This window comes from Hylaeus volcanicus, chromosome 8 (assembly GCF_026283585.1).
Source record: "Hylaeus volcanicus isolate JK05 chromosome 8, UHH_iyHylVolc1.0_haploid, whole genome shotgun sequence".
NCBI lineage: Eukaryota > Metazoa > Arthropoda > Insecta > Hymenoptera > Colletidae > Hylaeus > Hylaeus volcanicus.
In genome coordinates, this window is record NC_071983.1 from 5373864 (window position 1) to 5393704 (window position 19841).

At 41.2% G+C, this 19841-nt stretch overlaps 2 protein-coding genes and 1 long non-coding RNA gene across 7 annotated transcripts in view; 1 reads left to right on the forward strand and 2 right to left on the reverse strand.

Annotated features, from left to right (window-relative positions):
• LOC128881424 (nose resistant to fluoxetine protein 6-like) overlaps positions 1-4236 on the reverse strand; it is a 7599-nt gene extending 3363 nt beyond the window's left edge. For 2 of the 3 annotated variants that reach the window (XM_054132450.1, XM_054132449.1), the window contains exons 1-6: positions 3705-4236; positions 2436-2683; positions 1629-1822; positions 1154-1275; positions 774-1016; positions 420-630 (exon numbers count right to left, since the gene is read on the reverse strand). In XM_054132450.1, the coding sequence (XP_053988425.1) occupies positions 420-630; positions 774-1016; positions 1154-1275; positions 1629-1822; positions 2436-2683; positions 3705-3906 (1220 nt within the window). In that variant the 5' untranslated portion in view covers positions 3907-4236. The remainder of the gene's footprint in view (positions 1-419; positions 631-773; positions 1017-1153; positions 1276-1628; positions 1823-2435; positions 2684-3704) is intronic. The other variant, XM_054132447.1, reaches the window with a different exon arrangement.
• Positions 4237-4419: 183 nt separating this feature from the next.
• On the forward strand, positions 4420-11203 carry LOC128881428 (uncharacterized). The gene is made up of 2 exons (XR_008458067.1): positions 4420-4848; positions 9907-11203. It is a non-coding gene; the product is annotated as an uncharacterized LOC128881428 (long non-coding RNA).
• Positions 11204-12231: 1028 nt separating this feature from the next.
• The window catches only part of LOC128881425 (early estrogen-induced gene 1 protein), a 46652-nt gene continuing 39042 nt past the window's right edge, over positions 12232-19841 (reverse strand). For all 3 annotated transcript variants that reach the window (XM_054132451.1, XM_054132453.1, XM_054132452.1), the window contains one exon: positions 12232-19413. In XM_054132451.1, coding sequence (XP_053988426.1) covers positions 19292-19413 — 122 coding nt within the window. In that variant the 3' untranslated portion in view covers positions 12232-19291. The remainder of the gene's footprint in view (positions 19414-19841) is intronic.

Below are 19841 nucleotides of genomic sequence, written 5' to 3' on the forward strand. Positions count from 1 at the left end.
TAGTTCCTTTTTTTACTGCTAGATGGCGCCATTGTCAGTATTTTTTTACCGACCTGTCGGTACGTTACCATAACGTCGGTAAAAAAAATACTGACAATGGCGCCATCTAGCAGTAAAAAAAGGAACTATCGAGGACAAACTTGAGCGTTTTCCCGATAGAGGCGCTGACCAAACTCCGAAAATTAGTTCGGCCTCTTCACCGCTAGATGGCTATTCGTTTGAGCGAAAATGGCGGAAACTCACAAGAGACATTGTGATAGTTTAAAAGCTTTAAAAAGAAGGCTAGTATATTTTGTACAGATCTCATAGTTGGAACCGTTCGGAGAAATAAAGGACATTATAGTTAAACTCTAGATCCGCCATTGGATCTTTCGCTCTCGTTTCATGAGCCTAGATGAACGAAAAATGGAACATGGTACCTTGCCATTCTTCGGATGATCATTACTATAAATTGAATCACTTTCTTGCCGACGCTAACGTCTGCCATTTTTTGGTTTTTCGTTGCTTTGAAGAATATGTGCGTTAGTAAGAATCCGCTCATGAAGAAATAGGTGTCCACGGAGAACGTCGCGTTGGTTACAGGCTGGGATATTAGATATTGAGACGATAAAAGTGTCGACAGCTTGTTACCTGTACACGTGGAAGTTTGTTAAAACAATCGTTTGCTGTGTAACGTCGAGAGAGTATTATTTAAAAAGACGTTTTTGAAGGGTTTCGAGAGCTCAAGAAACAGGAGGATGAAACCGAATGGAAATTTAATGACGTCGTCTTACCAATGTTGAAGGAGCCGTAAAAGAGGACGTGCGCCAGGACGATCCAAAACATTCCAATGACTTTCATTCCGTGAAATATATCCAACTTATTCCTTGTGTTGTTTAATGTAAATATCTTTTTGGTGTTCGTATAGGCCGAGAAACAAATTAGAATTTCCCCCAAGGTGTTCGTCGGTCCGAGGTCCTCCATCGTGGGGGGCTCGCGGTCGGCATCGTGTTTCGTCTCCTCGTCGTTCTTCACGTCTGTTCAAAGTTTTTTTTAATTTATATTCTTTAATATTATTATTACGATACCGAGTCAGGATCTCAGGAAGAAATGAATTCACGTTGTAGATCAATTTTTTGTTCCATCCTGTTACTTTCGATGACGATCTACTAACCATTAGTGTTGTTGTTCTCATAAGTAAGGAACTCCTGCTTCTTTTCCAAGCGTTTCTGATGCACGGCTAGATCGTACGCTGTTCCCGCTATTGTCATAACAAGCAGTGCCATCAGGGTTAATCTGCGAGCAATTAGTCGAAATTTACCAATATTAGAAGAATGGAGCGCTTACGCTCTTGGGAAAGTGTTTTTTTTTTTTTTAAGCCCTGTGCATTGTTGTTGGACGAAACAAAACACGTAAAATTCATTTTGTCGCATTCACTGAAACTTCAAGAGTAGTTTTTGCCATGGTTCGACCGACTACCCACGTGTAATTTCCAATTCTGAGACGAAAAGTTCCCCTTACGTCGCGTTACATCGGCGCAAGAGGTTAAACAGTATACAGTACTGGTAAATTTAAAGCGTTAGGGACACATTTTACCATAAATTGGCGTTGCTTTCTCAAAATAGATACAACATCTTTTCGCTACGTACATAATCATTATTATCTGGCCACTGAGAAGCCAATCTTGGTCGCCGTAGAGTTCCTTGACGCTAATCAAGCTGAAGTTCATGTCGTAAAGTCGCTCCATTAGGAGATCATCGTCGTCGCTAATCTTCTTTAGTATCGTGGATAACTGGTTCGTGGAGCAGGAAGATGGCATGCACAGTCCGATCACCAAAATTCTCTAAAGATCCACGATTTCGTTTGAGGCAAACAGGCTGGGACATCTTTCGAATTTTATCGAACTTCTTCTGCACTCCAAGCTTCCGTTAACGTTTCAGCTAATTTCTTCGAGTTACAACACTTCTACATCAGCTACCAATCACGCGACCGTTCAAAAGATCTACTCGATGAGTTCGTGGCACGAGCACAGGTGTCTCGAAGTGACTCCAGCTACCTAAGCTGACCTCCGTGCTAATATCAGTGAGTCGTTTCAAGAAGAGTCGCGTCCCGAAGAAGATAGCTGCGACGTTGACGAAGCTTTGGAGTCTTCCATTCAGAGACCATTTCTTACTCGATCGAGTACTCGAAAGACTGACAAAGTATCGGGTTGTCCAGAAAGTTCGTGCCAATTTTTAAGAAACATTCAATAACACGTTTGAATTTCGATATATACTTATTGAATTATATATGTAACATTTTGTTCCACAATTTTTCTACCTTTTCAGGGATGTCCACGTGTTATTAGTTTTCAACCATTGCGATATATTCAGACCTGTACTTCCTACTAAAAATCGGCATGGACTTTCCAGACAACCCAATAAATGAACATTTACATAAAGAGTACAAAAGCTTACTTCGGTGTAGGAAGCAATTATGAAGTCGTGGAGGTCGGCGTTCTCTTGGAATCGGGCTACATAATAGTCCACGTCGAAGGGCGGGAATTCGAGGGAGAGGTTTTTGTAGGCAGTAGCGTTCTCCGACAATGTCCATCCCAACAATGGTATTACTTTATCGTTCATCATACGGCACAACGGCGAGTTGCCTAGCCAATAGATGTTCCCTTCTGTGATCGCAGAAGTTGGCAGGCCGTTGCAGTCCAGCACTTTGAAAAAAGAAACATCCGTCGTTTGTTTCATCGACAGGAAGATTTGACTAGGAAAGAAGGATTGAGAATAGAGTTAACCCTTTGCACTCGAGGCCAGTTTTTCTGGTATCTACCAGCAACTCGAGATGCTTTCTTAGCATTCTATCGCCACGACTTCGAAATTCGGATCTCTAATTTGAGATTTGAGAATCAGGTCACGTTTGCCTCAACGGGAAACATTTTATTGGCACTTCGAGTTCCAAAGAAATTAAACCTAAAGAAAACTCTCGAGTCCAAAGGGTTAACATTTAACGATAAGTGCGAGACTGCGAGAAAAAGATGATATCCGCGATATTTTTCCGAGAATACTATACAACACGAAGTAAAAAAAAGTGTTTGGAATTCATTCACAAAGTGTTCGAAGGTGCAATACATGTTTTTAATTAATATTTCCGTTGGTTAGTCTAAGGCAGCATACTTGGATGGAGGGTGGAGAGGGAACCATCCATGTCCGATCACAGAACCGTTAAGTTCGGGGTTGGAAATAGCGAGAGCAAAACTGGACCGTGTAACATAGAGACACAGACTAGGAGTACTTTGAGGATGAAATGTGGCTTTGAGATAAGCCTGGAGGAGACATGAGCAGATCCAGATAGCCTTGATTAGAGCATACGAGAATAAGGCATGGAGTGACCACATGGTGCAACAGGGGGCTCGAAATGGCCCGGAAGAGGATGAGATCAACCTTCAAGAGGACCGAAAACAGAGATAGAAAGGAAACGAATTGTATATGATAACTATTACTACATATTTTGGAGACGTTTCGATCCACTGTGGCGTGGAATATCGCGAATCAACTTTTACCTGAGCAAATTGTGTTTACACGCGAACAGGAAACGGTTACGAAACAGGCTCCACCTCGGTCGTTTCATTCGGTTCGACGGAATTTATCCGGTTGCACGTCCCGTTTTTTACTTTATTTTTCATCAAATATGGAAAACAAGCCCGATCGAAGAAAGTATCGAAGATAGATCCCAACCTTTCATGGCCCACCGAGACCGCATGTCTATGTGCTCCTTCAATTCCTCCATGTCTGTTCGGCACCTGGACGTGTTCAGGATGTTCGCGTTGCTGAGGACCGTGTATCCCGGCATCGTCTGCCTCATCAGTACCTGGTCGGACTCGATCGCGCGTATCGACGCGCACAACGTCGCCAAAACAACAATCGTCGTCCACGCCATGGTCGATCTTCGCTTTTCTTGAGTAATCACTGATAATGAGTAAATTCACTGTCTATCTCCCTGGCGAGTAACACGGTGGTGGCCGAGTGTACAGTTTCACCCGTTCGCAACAGGTATCGAGGCCTAATGGTACCGACACCGTTCTTCAAACGGGCCAGGAACGAAATAGAAAGCGACTGGACGCGCTCGCATCGGAAACGTTACTCGGAGGAACCGCCGAGAACCGCGACGCGACTCCTGGACAGCCAGCACGCGTCAATGGAGGGAGACGCGATTTATTTGCATTGAGATCAGCCCGAGTAAAGATACACAACGACCGGGAAAGGACTGCCGTGCAAGAGAGGCGGAATCGCGGAATCCAAATGGGAAAGCGAGCCGGGGCCGTCTTTAAAGTCTCGCCGCGACGCCCCCACCACGACGTTTCGGGGACCACGATCGTTATTTCTGTCCGTTGGCGCCGATTGGTTATTATTTGGAATATATTTTTCCTTTTTCCTTTTTTTCTTTTCTTTTCCGATTTGTTCATCTCGTCTACCATTTTACGCAACGACGAGGAGGGTGGCCAGGGAACCGCGTTTCTGTTTAGCTTGGAAGCAGTGGCTCGGATCTCTTCGTCGTGACGGACGTCAGGGATACTGCGATGGCTGAAAAGCTGACCTATCGCTCGGGCCGGCGGCCTTTTAACCCTTCTTACATCTCGATACGTGTACCGGATAGTTTGTACGGCGGGAATAGCGAAGAGTGATCGATCGAGATGCCGGAAAAATTCGTTTAAATTTGTTTAATCTCGGAGGGGGATGGGGGGAGGGTTGGGGGTTGGGGACGCGATATCGAAACATTTCGATCTTCTTCGCGACTTTGGCGATCGTGGACAGTCGACCTCGGAGTGCGATCTTCAATTCTGGATTTTGTTATGGAGACTTGGAGTGTATTTTCCTGAAGGTAGGATGATTCAAAGCGCACAAGTCCTGATTCTTTACTTGGGGAAGGTCGGGACTACTTTTCAATTTGTTCAACTTTTGCACTTGGAATAGTCGAGTTTGGAGTGTGGTCTTCCATCCTGGCTCTCGTTATAAAGACTGAGAGACTCTCAGCGAGAGTGCTATTTGCTAAGTTACAGTGATTCATAGCGAACACATCCTGCTTTTTATTAAGTCTCGCATAAGCATGACATTCATTTACGAGGCATGCGTGGAACGATGCAAAGGGTGGAATGGATGAAGAGAGCTCGGAGTAACAGAGCCGAAAAATAGACGTTCGGTTAACATATTCAATGTCCGATTAGATCTGTTTGCCCTCAGGGACTGTAGCTGTGCTTGGTCACAGCTACAGTACGGATTTGGTGAATCCGAGATATACGAGCTCCTTGTAGGAGCTCCGTGTCTATTGGGCCTGGATGAGTGATAATACTATGTATACACATATGTTAGGTTGTTTGGAAAGGTACTTCGGACTTCTGTTTATAAAAAAAGTGAGTAACCTCCTCCTTTTCAAAGTCGGTTAAAAAAGAACAATTTTTCAAGAATATATAAATAATTCAATTTTATTGAATTATGTGTTGACCATTTTTTACGAATAAACCTTGAAATTTCAACTGCCAAAGTATGTAAAGACGATATCATTTATAACGAAGTTGACTGCTTTAAAATGCAATTAACCACTCTGGTGCTAAAAATACGAAACCACTTTACGAACAACCTAATACGTACATATATTCTTGTGCCAATAATTGAAACAGAAACCGCACTTAACGCCTTCGAAACAATGGGGTTTGACAAACAAACAAACGGCCCTTCGTAGCAAATTCGGCGTCCACTTGAATAAGCTACACGATATTGAAACATGTATATTACTTTTCTCGCGTAGAAAACTATCGTCATTTATCGTCACTGCGTTATTGCATTATGCATCACCTCGAGAGATTTGCCAATATCGGATCGGGATTTCCGCTAAATATATTCATCGGCACACACGATACCACGGATGTTGTAGATCTCGTGTAAATAACAATCTCCAGTAGTCGCGACGTCTATCTAGGAAGCCAATTCTTGAAAATAGCGTCCAACGAACGTTCTTCATTTTTCCTTTTTCAAGTTTCTTTATCGCCATTCGGCGCGGATAACGACAACACGTGGGCGGCTTCATACAGAAACATTAGTGTACTCTTTCTATCGGATAATTAGTAGAAAAGAAAAAACATTAGATTCGTTCCCTATTTTATAGATCGAAAGGATTCCTAAATTATGCAATTTTAAATGTAGAATTTATTGTAACAGTTCCCACGTTTTACGGAATATTCTGAGAGTCGAGTCAGGGATTGCAGCAATCCAAAAACGTAGAAGACAAACCTACAAGAAAATATAAATTTTCAGAAATTATTTTCAATAATAACCACTACCCTGAAACTCCACCCTGTGGATGGTCCGACTGTAAAGGGTACGGTTGCTCCGACTATAGAGGCGACTCGTGGCGCGAGACTTTGCCGATGAAATAAGAATGGTAATTGCTCTCAACGGGAACGTGAATTCGTCTTGGAACGCGAGCATTGGCCAGGTGTGCACGAGACAAGTGAAAGTTTTCAATAAAAGGAGGAGGTGTCGCGACGGAGAGGTGATCGAAAGAACAAGGACGAGCGCGAGAGCTGCTCGAAACGAAGATTTTTATCGGGATTAAGAGGCAATCGATCATCTGCCTCGCACGTGGACCCGCCGCGCGCATCATCCCCGAATAGGTGAAAACGAGAGCGACTGTTTTGTAAGGCTCTGCATAATGTGTTTCGTTCAGAAGACACGTGTGGCCGTTAGGAAATGTTCTCGAGGTTAACGTTCCTTTGTCATTGCCTCTGGATCTCTTCGTGATCGAATGCAATGTTACGAGGTTCAACGAAAGACTCGATGTTCTAATCCTTTGCACTGTAACTGCTTTCATAGTTTCCTCTTTAAATAAGTACAACCCTGAATCCAACAATCTGTATTAGATCTGTATCTTGATGAATCCGTGTTAGGCGCGTAAGATAATTACAATAATTATCATTTCTGTCGACGCAAGGATGACGTGTGCTAACGTAATGCGACTACAAGATTGCCATCGAAGTTGAACGCTTCGAATAAAGTGTGGACACGATGGCGTGATTATTGGATCTTGGAAGCAAGACTAGCCGTTTAAATTTTTTTCGATTCGTGATGAAAACGTGTAACGCAGTAGGGTATTAATTATCGCGTCTCGATTAATGACCGAGATAATCGTGAAACAATCAACGATAAATATGCGAACAAGCGAACGGGTCCAGGAAACTTCGTGGCGTGGTTCAGTGCAGCAAAGAAAAACGAAAATCAAAAGTCCCAGCATCCGTGAACGGTAACAACGGAAACGGTGTTACGCATTCAGTGGTTGTTCTCGACGCGAGTCGAACGTTAACGAAACGAATTCCAGCATCTCCTGGCTATGGCGAGTGACGTTTGGCGAAAACGAGACGCGATATTCCCGTTCGCGGCAAAAGAAAAGAAGGAGAAAGGACGTCGTGGTAGACAAAATGTTCCAGACTTCTAGCAAAATGTAAATCTCTCGTCTCCTTGGTCGTGTGCTAATAACTGCTTTTTTTACTTTATTCGATTACGTGAACGGCGATGTTACGCGACCGGTGGTACCTTTCCGTTAAAAAGAAAAAGAAATAAAAGGAAGAAATAAGGTGCAATTTACGCGTTCGATTCAAACAGATTCTACGCAGAAAATAGATTCTCCGATACGTAAGAGGTTATAATTATATTTTTCATGCAAATTTTAATGTAAAAGAAGTCACGTAAACACGGTCAAAGTTAGAGCCACGGTCGAGTTCGACTCAACGCTCGATCGTAACGAACGGAGTCGATGAGATCCTTGATGATTGACAGTTTTACAACTGTTGAATGTTTCTAAGGCTTCCTCGTTTTACGTTTATCGCTTTTAAATGAAATTCCAAAGCTAAGTTCGATTTTCTTTCGAGAAACCAACGAGGAAGTACTTTTTAATCGCTTCAGATTGTAGCAGAGCCACGCCGTTCTAACTTACATCGTGATTTTAGCTATGTAACTAACTTATGTTTATAATTAGACTCGGTGAAAAGTGGAATTACCGCACTTTCGATGCAAAAATGTTTTTCGATCCCAAGTTTCACGCTATCGCTCCTTCGAATGTGCACCGGCACCTGCAAAATCGCTTATTGTTTCACGGAAAACGTGAAAGCAACGCGTAGCCGCGAATTTTCCATCGACGGAGTTGCGTAGGCGCGTTGTAAAATTGCCATGGGGCATAACGTCCGCTTCAGTGGAAAATAATTAATACAGTAGAACCACGAAAGTTGCTGAAACACGAGGCCGAAGACATTCCCGCACGTATCGATCGTGTAATTATCGGGGTACAACCAATCGAACAAGAAGTCCCATTTAAGGGGCTGCATGCAACTAGGACAAGCGAAAGTGAGCCGAACTATCGGGGAACTCTTTTTTCGGATGGAAAATTTCGTTCTACTCGAGTGTCGTTGCGCGAGTTACATTGGAAGCGGTTGCGAGTTCATTTTTTCAACGATTAATGGTTGGGTGACTCCTCCAGGTTATTACGTTCGCTCGAAATTTCAGTTTTATATTCTCGTCTCGAGTAGCATTAGGCAAACACATCCCGTACAGTAAATGTTTATTATATTTACGATGGTTTTGACGTTCCGAACACGGAGTTCCTCGAGTCTATGTTTCTTTCTGTTTGTTCCATGTTAACAAAGTGGTAATTTGAGACTTTTATGCGGTAGCTAATATGTATTTTGTCTGTTATTGTTGACTTATCCTTACCAAACTCAACGATACAATACCGAGCTCGTCGACGAGCTCTGGAAACCGGTTTCCGATGAAAATTTTTGCGAAGAGTTATTTGACCGTTTCTAAACGATCGAAGACCACCGTATACATGAGACATAGTCTATAACTTATCCAGCATACGCATGCATTCCTATACGTTCCTTTCGCGACAGGTAAAAAGAAAAATTTTGACACGTGCGTCAAACGACCGTGTTCTTTTGGTCATCGTTAAAAATATTTTCGGTGGACAAAGGACGAAGAGGAATGGCCCAGCCATGGTCCAAGTGGAAGGCTAGTTTCCAGATGTTTGGAAATAAGATGCGAGAGAGTTTTATTCATAAGGTTACGAAGTCGTAATTCCATCTTTGCATTACATACTTCTCTTCATAATTGTCCAATTAATGATGTCAGAAGTCCGTTGAGGGGCCACCGGCCCCCCTATAGCTCGGGTACCTTCGGGATTGCTAAACCCGTGCTGTAGCTACGATCGCATATAGCCACAGCCTCTGAGGGCTTGAAAATCAAATAAACACGCAGTCCAACCCTTTTGATTATACAAGATCTCAGGTTTCCAAACATTTTATAATTCGAGTCTCGCGTTTATTTCTTCATGATGCTTTTTTTTCATTGTTTTTTAACCGACTTCGGAACGGAGGAGATTACTCAATTTGATATGTATATATATTTTTTTTTTCTTTTTTTAGCTTTTCTGTTTAGAATTTGTAATTTTTATCTTCGTAATATATATTGAACTTGTCGTTGATCAACTTTGCTGATCGTTGGATATTGTAAATGTTCTTATAACAGGGTCAAACGTTCGCTCATTATCATGTAAAACAATCGCGAAGCAAAGGTTGACGGGTTTTATAACTAAATGTCAATAATTGTGTACTACGATAACGCACGGCATCGCGAGTACGCGACGATGTAAACGCGGCAATCGGTATTAATTTGCCTTGTTAAACACGAATTAAGTTACTCAAAGTAGCTGCAGTCTCATTCTAATCTAGAGAGATCTCAAACTTTCGCACATTACTCGATTAATTTAAACCTGTGATTACTTACCGATTCCCTCCGTAATTAAACTCTGCACTCGTTGACCGACGGCAATTGTTTATGGAAAATCTCTGCGAAGAAATAGTCTGCGAAGAGTAACGTATTTGCATCGTTTCAGGTACGTTTAGGTGACAAGTCAATTCGAATATTATAATCCGAATATAAAGATTACGAGCGCTAATAAATATTCATCGTGAAATTTTCCTGCTTGTCAACGTCATACAACAAAAATTCCTATTTTATGTCACTTTAAAATAATATGCAATTTATTCCCGAAGAGGTCGGAATCATAAAAAAGTGATACATTAATGCAGTTATTAGCGTCGTGCTGCATCCAGAATTGCAAGATAACGCTGAGAAATGTCACCATCGATAAACTAAAGCACTGAGCGACATAAAAAGAGTACTACCTGATCGAGAAGATTTAAAAAAAAAAAAAAAAACGAACAAGACATCTATACCGTATAAGCACCGATTAAGATCGATGAGGGTTTTACTTAGAAATCAGAATTCATCTGAAATCAATGATTACACTCTTCCAAAATTCGATACAAACCCAACGACCCATGTGTACCGAAAAGTAATGTCGATGCAATAGACTGTACCAGCTTCCGTTTGAGATCTACGAACGTAAATCGCGATCGCAATCGGCGAAAGGAACATCTAGAACAGCAGAACCCCGTCCAATAGGAATAGGTGTGTAAAGAGGAAGAGGAAGAGGAAAAAGCCTTTCACGAATACCGCGTTACTCGTTTGTTTCGCGACGTCGCGTTTTCTATTACGTTCAAGGATTACGTTTCACGTTTCCTCTCGTTCAGGCGTAATAGAAGGGAATTGCATCGTGAAAGCGCTCGCATAACATTCGTAATGAACAGCGTATCAGTATCGGTGCGTAAGAGAGGGATGCTAAGTCATCGCGCCATGGATTACGCTCGAGGAAAGTGGAGTAGTAGTGTCGTTTCCCCATTCGTGGTTCTTGACCATTGATCTGATCGCGATATACATTTAGATCAACGACGAAACGACACAAATACCAGTTAAGTTAGTTTGTCAATAGGGTGCTTTGACTCGCGTCACTTTGCAAAGTGGTTCGCCGCTCGCTTGTACAAACACTGTATCTTTGTATAAAAGTTCTGGATTCTGCACGAAGAACAAGGGTGGCCCTTATTTTACAATTTTCGAAACATTAGATTCATAGATTTTTAGATTCTTCTCTTTTAGTTTTGGCTCAAAATAATCTTTTACTTAAACTGAAGAATATAGTTTTCCCGATACTACTTCAAGTGATCGATTTAGAACGATTAAAATCAGAACGATCTATCGAAAAAGCTGTTGAAATTGGTATCCAGTTGACAAGAAATATCATGTATGTATTGCTTCCCAATAAAACGAAAGAAACTTTTCGGACAACCTAATACCACGATTTTATTATCTGGAATAAATTAACATTCGGATGGATTTTGATCTCACCTTTTTCCAATCGACGTCTAACAGCCTTACGGTGAAAAAATTCACGTCATCTTGGCGTTTTGTCGTCGAAGACGCACGTGAATTAATAAAAATTCCAAACAGTGAGGATCCCGGTTTGAAGTTACCTTGAGATTCGATAACGCGACGTTCGACCTAGACATTTGCTACCCGACGGAGCTCAGAGTTGACGAAACTTGCGGGTAAAGGTTAACAGGCGTGTAATTGATAGTTGCGAGTCTTTCCACGACCTTGGTGTCCGAGAAATCTTACAAAATAGGCTGGATGAATTACACGCGACACCTTCTCACGGTCTTTTTCAATCTTCTCAATCTCCGTGTTTATATTCATACGCGAGCGTATGCTTCAAAGGGATTGAAATTAGCCGCGTCTCGACTAAATGAAGAATGTTGCCTTACTTTTGTCGAGTCAAAACATTTTTAATATGGTAATTGACCTCGTGAAACAGTGGCTGGCAATTTTATTTCAACCTTCTCACGTTTGTAAATATCTCGCACATCAATGGGAAAGGGGGATGGCAAGCTTGATTGCTTTTTAAAAACTTAATTACAGGTCAGTTGTATTAGAATGCAATACGAATTGCGAATGTTACCATTGGAATCTTTTTATTGTTAGGAATTATTTTAGCCCTTAGCCAAAGTATGTAAAATAAATTTATAGTTCTTCTTCCATAAATGTCGACTTTACTAATACATCAAATAATACTACTGGCCCAGAAACTTATTAATCTACGATTAAATGTTGAAGAGCACTCAAACTTGTCTCCCCCCTTTTTATTAATTTACAAATCATTTTTTCGACTTCGACAGAATGAAAATAGTCACAACGCAACTAAATAAATAACATATATAATAACTAATTCTAACCGGCAGGATTCTTCCATCCAGGAAGGCTCCTGCTGGACGTCGCGGGACAGGTGTTGGAGATAAAAAAAAGAGAGACGCTTTGGAGTGTCTGATTTTCAAAGTGTTATTATCAGCACATGGTAGTTTCGCGTCCATTTCACAAAATGAAGGATCCGACGAAACGTCAACGATTACAAATCAGAAACAAAGACGACGGAACACGGAGCTTAGGGGTGTCGTGGGTGAGCCGAATCCCCTTGGGCGTTCTAGACGCCAGTTCCAAAACCGAAAGACTCTATTAGACGTAGAAATTAATTCTGTGCCTTTGTACTCAATAATTTATAACTCTAATTGCTACGTTAAAACTTGATCTCCGTTGCAATGTATTTGTATACATAACTTAAGTCTCAACCTGATGGTCATTGCAAAGATCGAACGAAGGATTTCAACTCCAATTAGGGACTGAAGGTTTCGTTTAAAAAGATTCATTTCTTCCTCAAATCTCCACCGCTGCTTCGCGTACAACAAAATTATTTACACCATATAATTTCTCCTTATGACAATCTACCTAGAGTTAATAAATAATTCTACACAAAGGCGCGAAATTAATTTCTACACCTAATAATTAATTTTATTTTAATACGCAGAGGCGACGACGAGCAAATCGTTACAATATTGTAAACATATCACAACGTTAACGTCCTCCAAAAGGGGTAAGGGGTTGGAGGAGAGGCGGATGGTCGAGGTCGAGGACGTCCGTACTCGTCCAATAAACCGGAATTTCGAACGGAAACCCTGAGAAAGGAAAAGTTCTCGCACATAATTTGAATTTCTCGGGTCGTCAATCACGGTCTCGGGCATGAGTCGCTTTGTACCTTGAACGGGAAGGATTTCGTTAACCCGAGATAGGAGCACAAAGGCGCTGGGATGTTTACAGAATCACTTTTCTAGCTCCTTTGTGAAAAGTGAAGGACTCTGTGCTTCGGGGACATATGCACGTAGGAAGGTAAAAAGAAAGAAAATTGTTCTTCTCTTCTTTTTTCGTTACCAATGACGTCTTTTACGAGCAATGTTCCGTGTGGAACTACCAAAACGTTTACCGAATGAAACTGAATAGAATTTCTTTTAATTCCATGTATAAACTCTATACATAGCGATCCTCGTCTCGACATAACTATTTTTTAATCGTCGCAAAAGTTGATAACTATAGGTTTTATTTCTTCTCCTTTTTGTTATTTTATTCGAATATTACGGCGGGTATCCGATTCAACAGACACGCCACCACGAATTTCAACGTGTCTAACCTTTATCGTACCAATATTAGATACCAATTTCTAATTAATAAAATTTCAAATTTTATTTTCGACTCTCCTGGATGTATATGTCCCTTCGAGGCGCATTTACAAGAAAGGGTTGCACCACGGTAAGGTGCAACCAATACTGTCTGGAAGTTTCAGAGATGAAAAAAAAAAACAAAAAACTTTCATTGGAGCGAAAGCGGATTTTGTGCACACGATTACTAGAGGGCTTCACACACACTTTTCTTTTTTGGCGTTTTTTTTGTTTTGTATGTTTGTTTGTTTTGCGTCATTTCGTATGTCTACGTGGAATCGAGGACTGGTCGCAAGGATCCAGGGAGAGAGTAACGCTCGCTTCCTTTCTTTTTTCCGTTTTTTTTTCTCCATCATTTTTACTGCCTCGTGTCGCTGGAAGTATTCGCCGCTCCCCTCAAAAAATTTCAGGCACACCTATATAATTATATACACAGAACGGTTTCCCGTACGCTAGCTCTGACGTTTCTTTCTTTGCTCAGCGGCGCTTTTTTTCTAGGTACGCTGGCACGGTTCACAGTCGAGGATGGGCATAATTTCATTCGAATAACAGGCGTGGGGATAAAAATATGGTCGTTTGTTTCCATACTACGAGTCATCGAACGTAATTCGTGATCTGATTCGATAATTGAAAACCCTAATTTTTGATAAGAATATGATAAGAATTTTGCCCATCTCCGACCACGGACGAGTTTAGAAGGAGAAAAGGGAGGGAAGGATACGTGTAGCGGGCGTGAGAGACACTTTGAACTCTTGGGAGGCCACGTTTGTTTCTAAATAACGCTTTAGTGACCGTTCAAGGTCGGCGAGATACCCCCACCATATTCTAGAGCAGGTTAGCCCCTCCCACTTTCATTGATGGACTCGAGACGTTACGTAAGTTGCCAAGCTTGTTTGTGGGAAACTGTGTTCGTTTTAATCTTTAGTAATGTAATATTTTATCAGCTACCCCCACCATGTTCCTGTGTAGTAGTAAATGTATAAAATACACGTTACATTGTTTAGAGGGCAAGATATATTATCATTTAAATCTTCATTATTGTATGAATCGATAAACATATGAATTTGAATTTATCAACTTATGAATATGAATTTATCAACCATTGTAATAGGATTTAAATCAATGCGTGAAGACACAGGATTACCAAACAAGCTTGTGCATCTTTGTATTGAAATATGCTAAGCGCGACCAAAGGTTAAAGTTTAAACAGTAAGATTGTTACTTAAGTTTATTGACTCGATATACGTATTTCTTCCCATCAAATAAAACGTATACCTTGACTTGACACTTTTGCAAGACGTTTTCTATTCTAATTTGAATATCCTACTCCAATGAAATGTCCCGTATTCAATGTCACGCGTCGAAACATTCATAAGACTCCAGTTCTACCCGGAGGTGGACAAAATTCTTAATTAAGAGGGCACAAATGAGTTGAAAAAAATTACCAAATGCATTGTACAACGTACCCAAAAGATACTCAAAGTTTAAAAAAGATTAAGAAAATTTGTCTGTAGAAAAAAAAAAAAAGAAATCACGAAGAACACTTAGTATTCGTCTCTCTATCGTGGTTTCTCCCCTTGAACCACAACGGATAAATTTGTTATCTAGATAAACATTTCACCCATACCTACTCTAGGCACACACCGTTTATTTCTCCGAGAAATAAATAAATAAAGTAAAAGTCCCGGGTTAATCATAATTTAACACGGTGATTGGTTTCGATCGGTCGATCGACTTTGTCCCTGGACGCGCGGAAACATGCAAAGTCATTGTCGAGTTCGTCATATTCGATCGGTGGCTCCCAGAGTTCATTACATCTCCTCCGCTCGCTACGCGCGAACAACACCAGTCATTTACCTACGTAACAATTACTAACGGCTATATATACACAACGAATCGCTAATGCAAACGCCGATTGCACCGAAACGAAAAGTCGAAGGCTTGTTTGCATTTTTTTTTTTTTTCTCTGAACGGATGTCACGGGGGTGGGCCGAGAAAGAGAGATTGAGAGTATAATAATTACAGTAATATCACGGAGCGACGCTCGTTTCGCTTAAAAACGAATCGTAAACGAAATAACAGCAGCGTAAAATCCAAAAAAAAAAAAAAAAAAAAAAAAAATACGATCAGGGGGCGGTATATTACACGGAATACTATAAAGTGGGAGCGTAAATCCGAGAATAAAAATAAATACGTGTTCGTAACACCGGAGACATCGACGCGAGTCCCCGGTTCACGTGCGAAGAGAAGAACCGATTTGTTTAAAGCGCACGGGGTTTAAACGATAGCGAACGCGAGACGAAATCGTATCGGTTTGTTTTTTCTTCTTTTCCCTCTTTTTGTACGATTACGACTCGACGCCTTTTGGGGCCGACTCGCACGGGCCATCCTTGATTCGGGGGCGCCGAAAATGAACGTCGGGAGGTCCAACGCTATTGCAACTACCGATCGTTTCGCGGACGACAAAGGAACCGTGAACACAAGCAGTAAGAGAAGCGTCGGTGCGTCACGCTGTTCGACGTTAGTTAACATTTACAATACGTAGCAATAATGTACATCGCGACACAGGTCGTTGCAGAGTTGGGCGTCGGCGATCGGCATTCACGATCGACGATTATGTTAATCGTAAATTGGCTATTGACGATCCGCGCTTTTAACCGACCTAAGAATTCTACGAGGAAGTATACAACAACTTAGCGTCATTTATGATGACCGGTCGGCGGATTTTATGCATTTTTTATTATATCAATTAATATGTGTAATAAACGTATGCAAAACATAACCGATAGCTATGCTCACTTATGCAAAATGAAATAATATTGTTAGGATATATTTGATGTATGGCTGGTATGCATTTGTACGTCGTAAATGTATAAAATCCGTAGTCCGAGGGTAACGCGAAATGAATTTTTATTTTGATCGAATGAGTGAATAGTAAAATGAATAATTAACCGAGACTTCTCTTTTTAAATGCTGGGCTGTTCTAGACTAGCCCAACGAGTGCTCCACGGCATCCGACATGTTTTGTCGTCTGAAAAAAAAAAACAGAGGACTGCGGAGCAAAAAGAAAAATTCATTCCAGGAGGAAAGTAATCGTTATTGTGCCGAGCGTAATACAAGTTTGCGCGCTGGAAAGTCGTTTACGAATTATCTTACGCAACAGTCGAAGAGTATATTATCTATTCTTATGCATCGACGAGCAAAAGTACTAAAACCAATTTTTTCGCATTTCATAAATAATTGACTGCGCTGATGTCTTAATTTTTCTTCCATCACGTTGAAAACATTGATTTATCACCTATCTCCTGAGAAGCGAATTTATGATACATGAACCTGACATCTGTTTTCGACTTATGAAAAGAATATATAAATTGAACGATGGAGCACCTCGACGCGTCGTAACTTTATCGTCCACCCATAAATAGAATGTCAAATTGGAAGGAAAAATCGGTATCGAACGAACGATCTTGACTGTATCTTTGTCGATCACGAGGTATCAATTTTGTATCGAATACCTGATTCTAACTGATGTAATCCTCGATTGGCCAAATTAATCGTATGTCGCCTGCGAGGCATCGTTGGTTTATTCGTTGCACAAGGGTATTATTTGATAACAGAGAAAATTACAGTGAGATGATATAATACATTTCAATGTGTATATGCGTACGTGTGTGTGTCTCAATAAATATATTTCAAAATGTTATGCGATCTCACTTGTGCCGTCCTATCAACAAATAATACATACACGAAACATTTACCATCATTCTCCTGTCGCTAAATAATTAAAAAAAAAAAAAAAAAAAAGAAAAAAAAAGAGAACGTAAATACAAAAATTATATCCAAGCAGATCGTAGGGATAATCGGGAGAAAGAAAGCTACGAGTTCTATACCAGCCATCGTTGACTACATCGATGGTTATTCTCTGATCAACTCACGATTAATTCAATCGTCAATCGTAGCGAGCGATCGTTTCAATCGCAACTTTGATCACACTCCGCCCAACACTGGTATCTCCGTAACGTTTATATTTCTCGCTTCGCTCCTTTGTACAGCTACGTGTCCTCGGGACACCGTAGTCTCTAAAATATTATCGACTAAAGTTTAGTCACTAAACGTTTCTCCTCGAAGCACGCTCGTAGGGGGAATCATTGTGCCTCGACTTCGCGGAAGAAAATACACGCATCTTTCGAATCCTCGCTCGAACGCGACCCCGACTCTCGCGCCTTACCGCAGAGGCGTTCCCACCAGGGATGAGCGAAACTTCGAATAAAGATGACGAATAAGACTATAGACAAGAATAATTTATTCGTGACGTTTATTCGATTCGACCGTTAAACTTTGAATCGTTCATCGTAAAATATTTCATTGTCTAATTTTTATCGAACGACCGTTTATACTTTATTTGATATCCGTCATTCATGTCTAAGGAACAGTTTCGTTCATGCCTGCACTTTATCACCTCCCTCCTCGCCAAGCGTTTTGGCCTTCGCGCTTGTTCAACATTCGATCACAGTCTTGGATCCTGAACAGAGTCAACGGATTGGGGATCGCCCGAATTTAAGACTAAATCGGGACACGATCGACCGGTTACACGGGGAAAACGAGACATTCTTCGTTTAAGTTTTATCCCAGGCATGTCAAACGAGAGGTCTGTCACATCTTGTGTCTCGCTTAATCCTTGATTCTCCATTTTTTTGCCTATCTTTGGGACTATAGATTCGTGTCGATAGTTTTGAAATACAAAGAATGCCTTTAAAGGAATTACAGTACTCGTATCATTTTATAAATAATCGTCAACTTTCACTTATTTCTACGGGAGTTATTGTTTATTTTTTTTTTTTTTTTTAAAGGGGATATACTTTTTAAAATATTTTCAGCGGCGAAATGTAATTGGCCCTTTGAGCCAAAATGAATTCGGCCCGCCCGCGGTCTGTGGATTTTGACATTTTTTAGATTATTTATTTACCTACCTACAAACTCCTGCATTCATTTGCCTCGCAGCACACCGTTCGAGGCTACCAGGCAATCACCCTTCAACACGATCGACTGAAACGTAAATCGATTGAACACGAGAAAAACAAAGATTTGTGATGATAATTTTAAACGGTGTTTATGAGATGGCAAAGCCTTTGTAACTGCAAAAAAGTCGAAAAATTCTTTTGAGTATTGACGTAGTCAACCGAACAAGCGTCATCCATGAGAATATATATATTGTCGTGAATGAAATTATCATGAGATAATCGATCATCAAGTCACGTAGCATAGATGATCCCTGTAATTAATACAGAACGACAAATCTTGTAATCAACACTCGTAATTGTCAGATTAATCAACAAACGATTTGCGATTAATCGCGACCGCTTAATAACTTATAGATGGTCACAATTGCTGATTAGTCGGTATTGTTAAACGTCGATTAGATTTTTCCCAACACTGATTCATATCAGTATAACTTGCGTTCGCTAATTTATCGCGAGGTTATGCGGATCACGGATTGAACGAAGCGTTCCTGAGTTTTATTTTAAACGGGGACTGGTCGTTTTCGAAAAATAAGCGATCGGTTCGACATGCCTGGGAAACCCGTGAAGCACCGAACGTCGTCAGGATACGGCTACGCCAACTGAAATGATAAATTAGGCGACGGTCGTCGGGGTTGCATTCGCGTTGCGTTTCGTCGGTGTTCTGCGTCTCGACGATTCCCTCGTCTGGCATATCGTATCGTTGTCCTCGCAACTACCGGGGCTCGCAGGCCTCGTAGACGAGCTCTGGCACCAGAGCCAAAGAGAACGTGGCGCTGGCCTGTCTTGCGTACTGCCTCCTCGTCGCGATAGCTTCGTGTTACCTATTATTCTCCTCCATCACCACCTGCTTGAACACACCGGCGGGCATCTGGCTCTTCACCTCGTGGTTACCGAGCGCTGTCGTACCATCCTTCGCGATGAACAGCTGAAGCCCTGTCGCTGTAACAAAGCAATTAAACGAAATGGTGAGTTTTCGAAGCATTAAGGTTCTCGCTGGATCCTCGAAGCTTTACAAGGTTCAATGCTGAGTTTTCAAAGCTTTGAGGTTCAACGCCGAGCCCTCGAAGCTTTAGAAGGTTCTATGCTGTGTCTTCGAAGAAGCATCGCGTCTCGATAGCAGCTCCAAAATAAATGAGAGTACGAGATGCAAAGCCTACGTAGTCGACGCTAAACCTGTTTATAATCTCTAGATTAATATAAAAACTTCTTTTTTAACCACTTTTTCTGACGGTTGATTATCGCGTCATCATTCTAATCACAAACACAAATACGTCCATAAATGCTTCTCAATAGTGATCTGCGTTATTCCGATATAAATGTCTAAGGAAACGAAGATTTTTCGAGGCCGCTGACTATAGGATATTTCG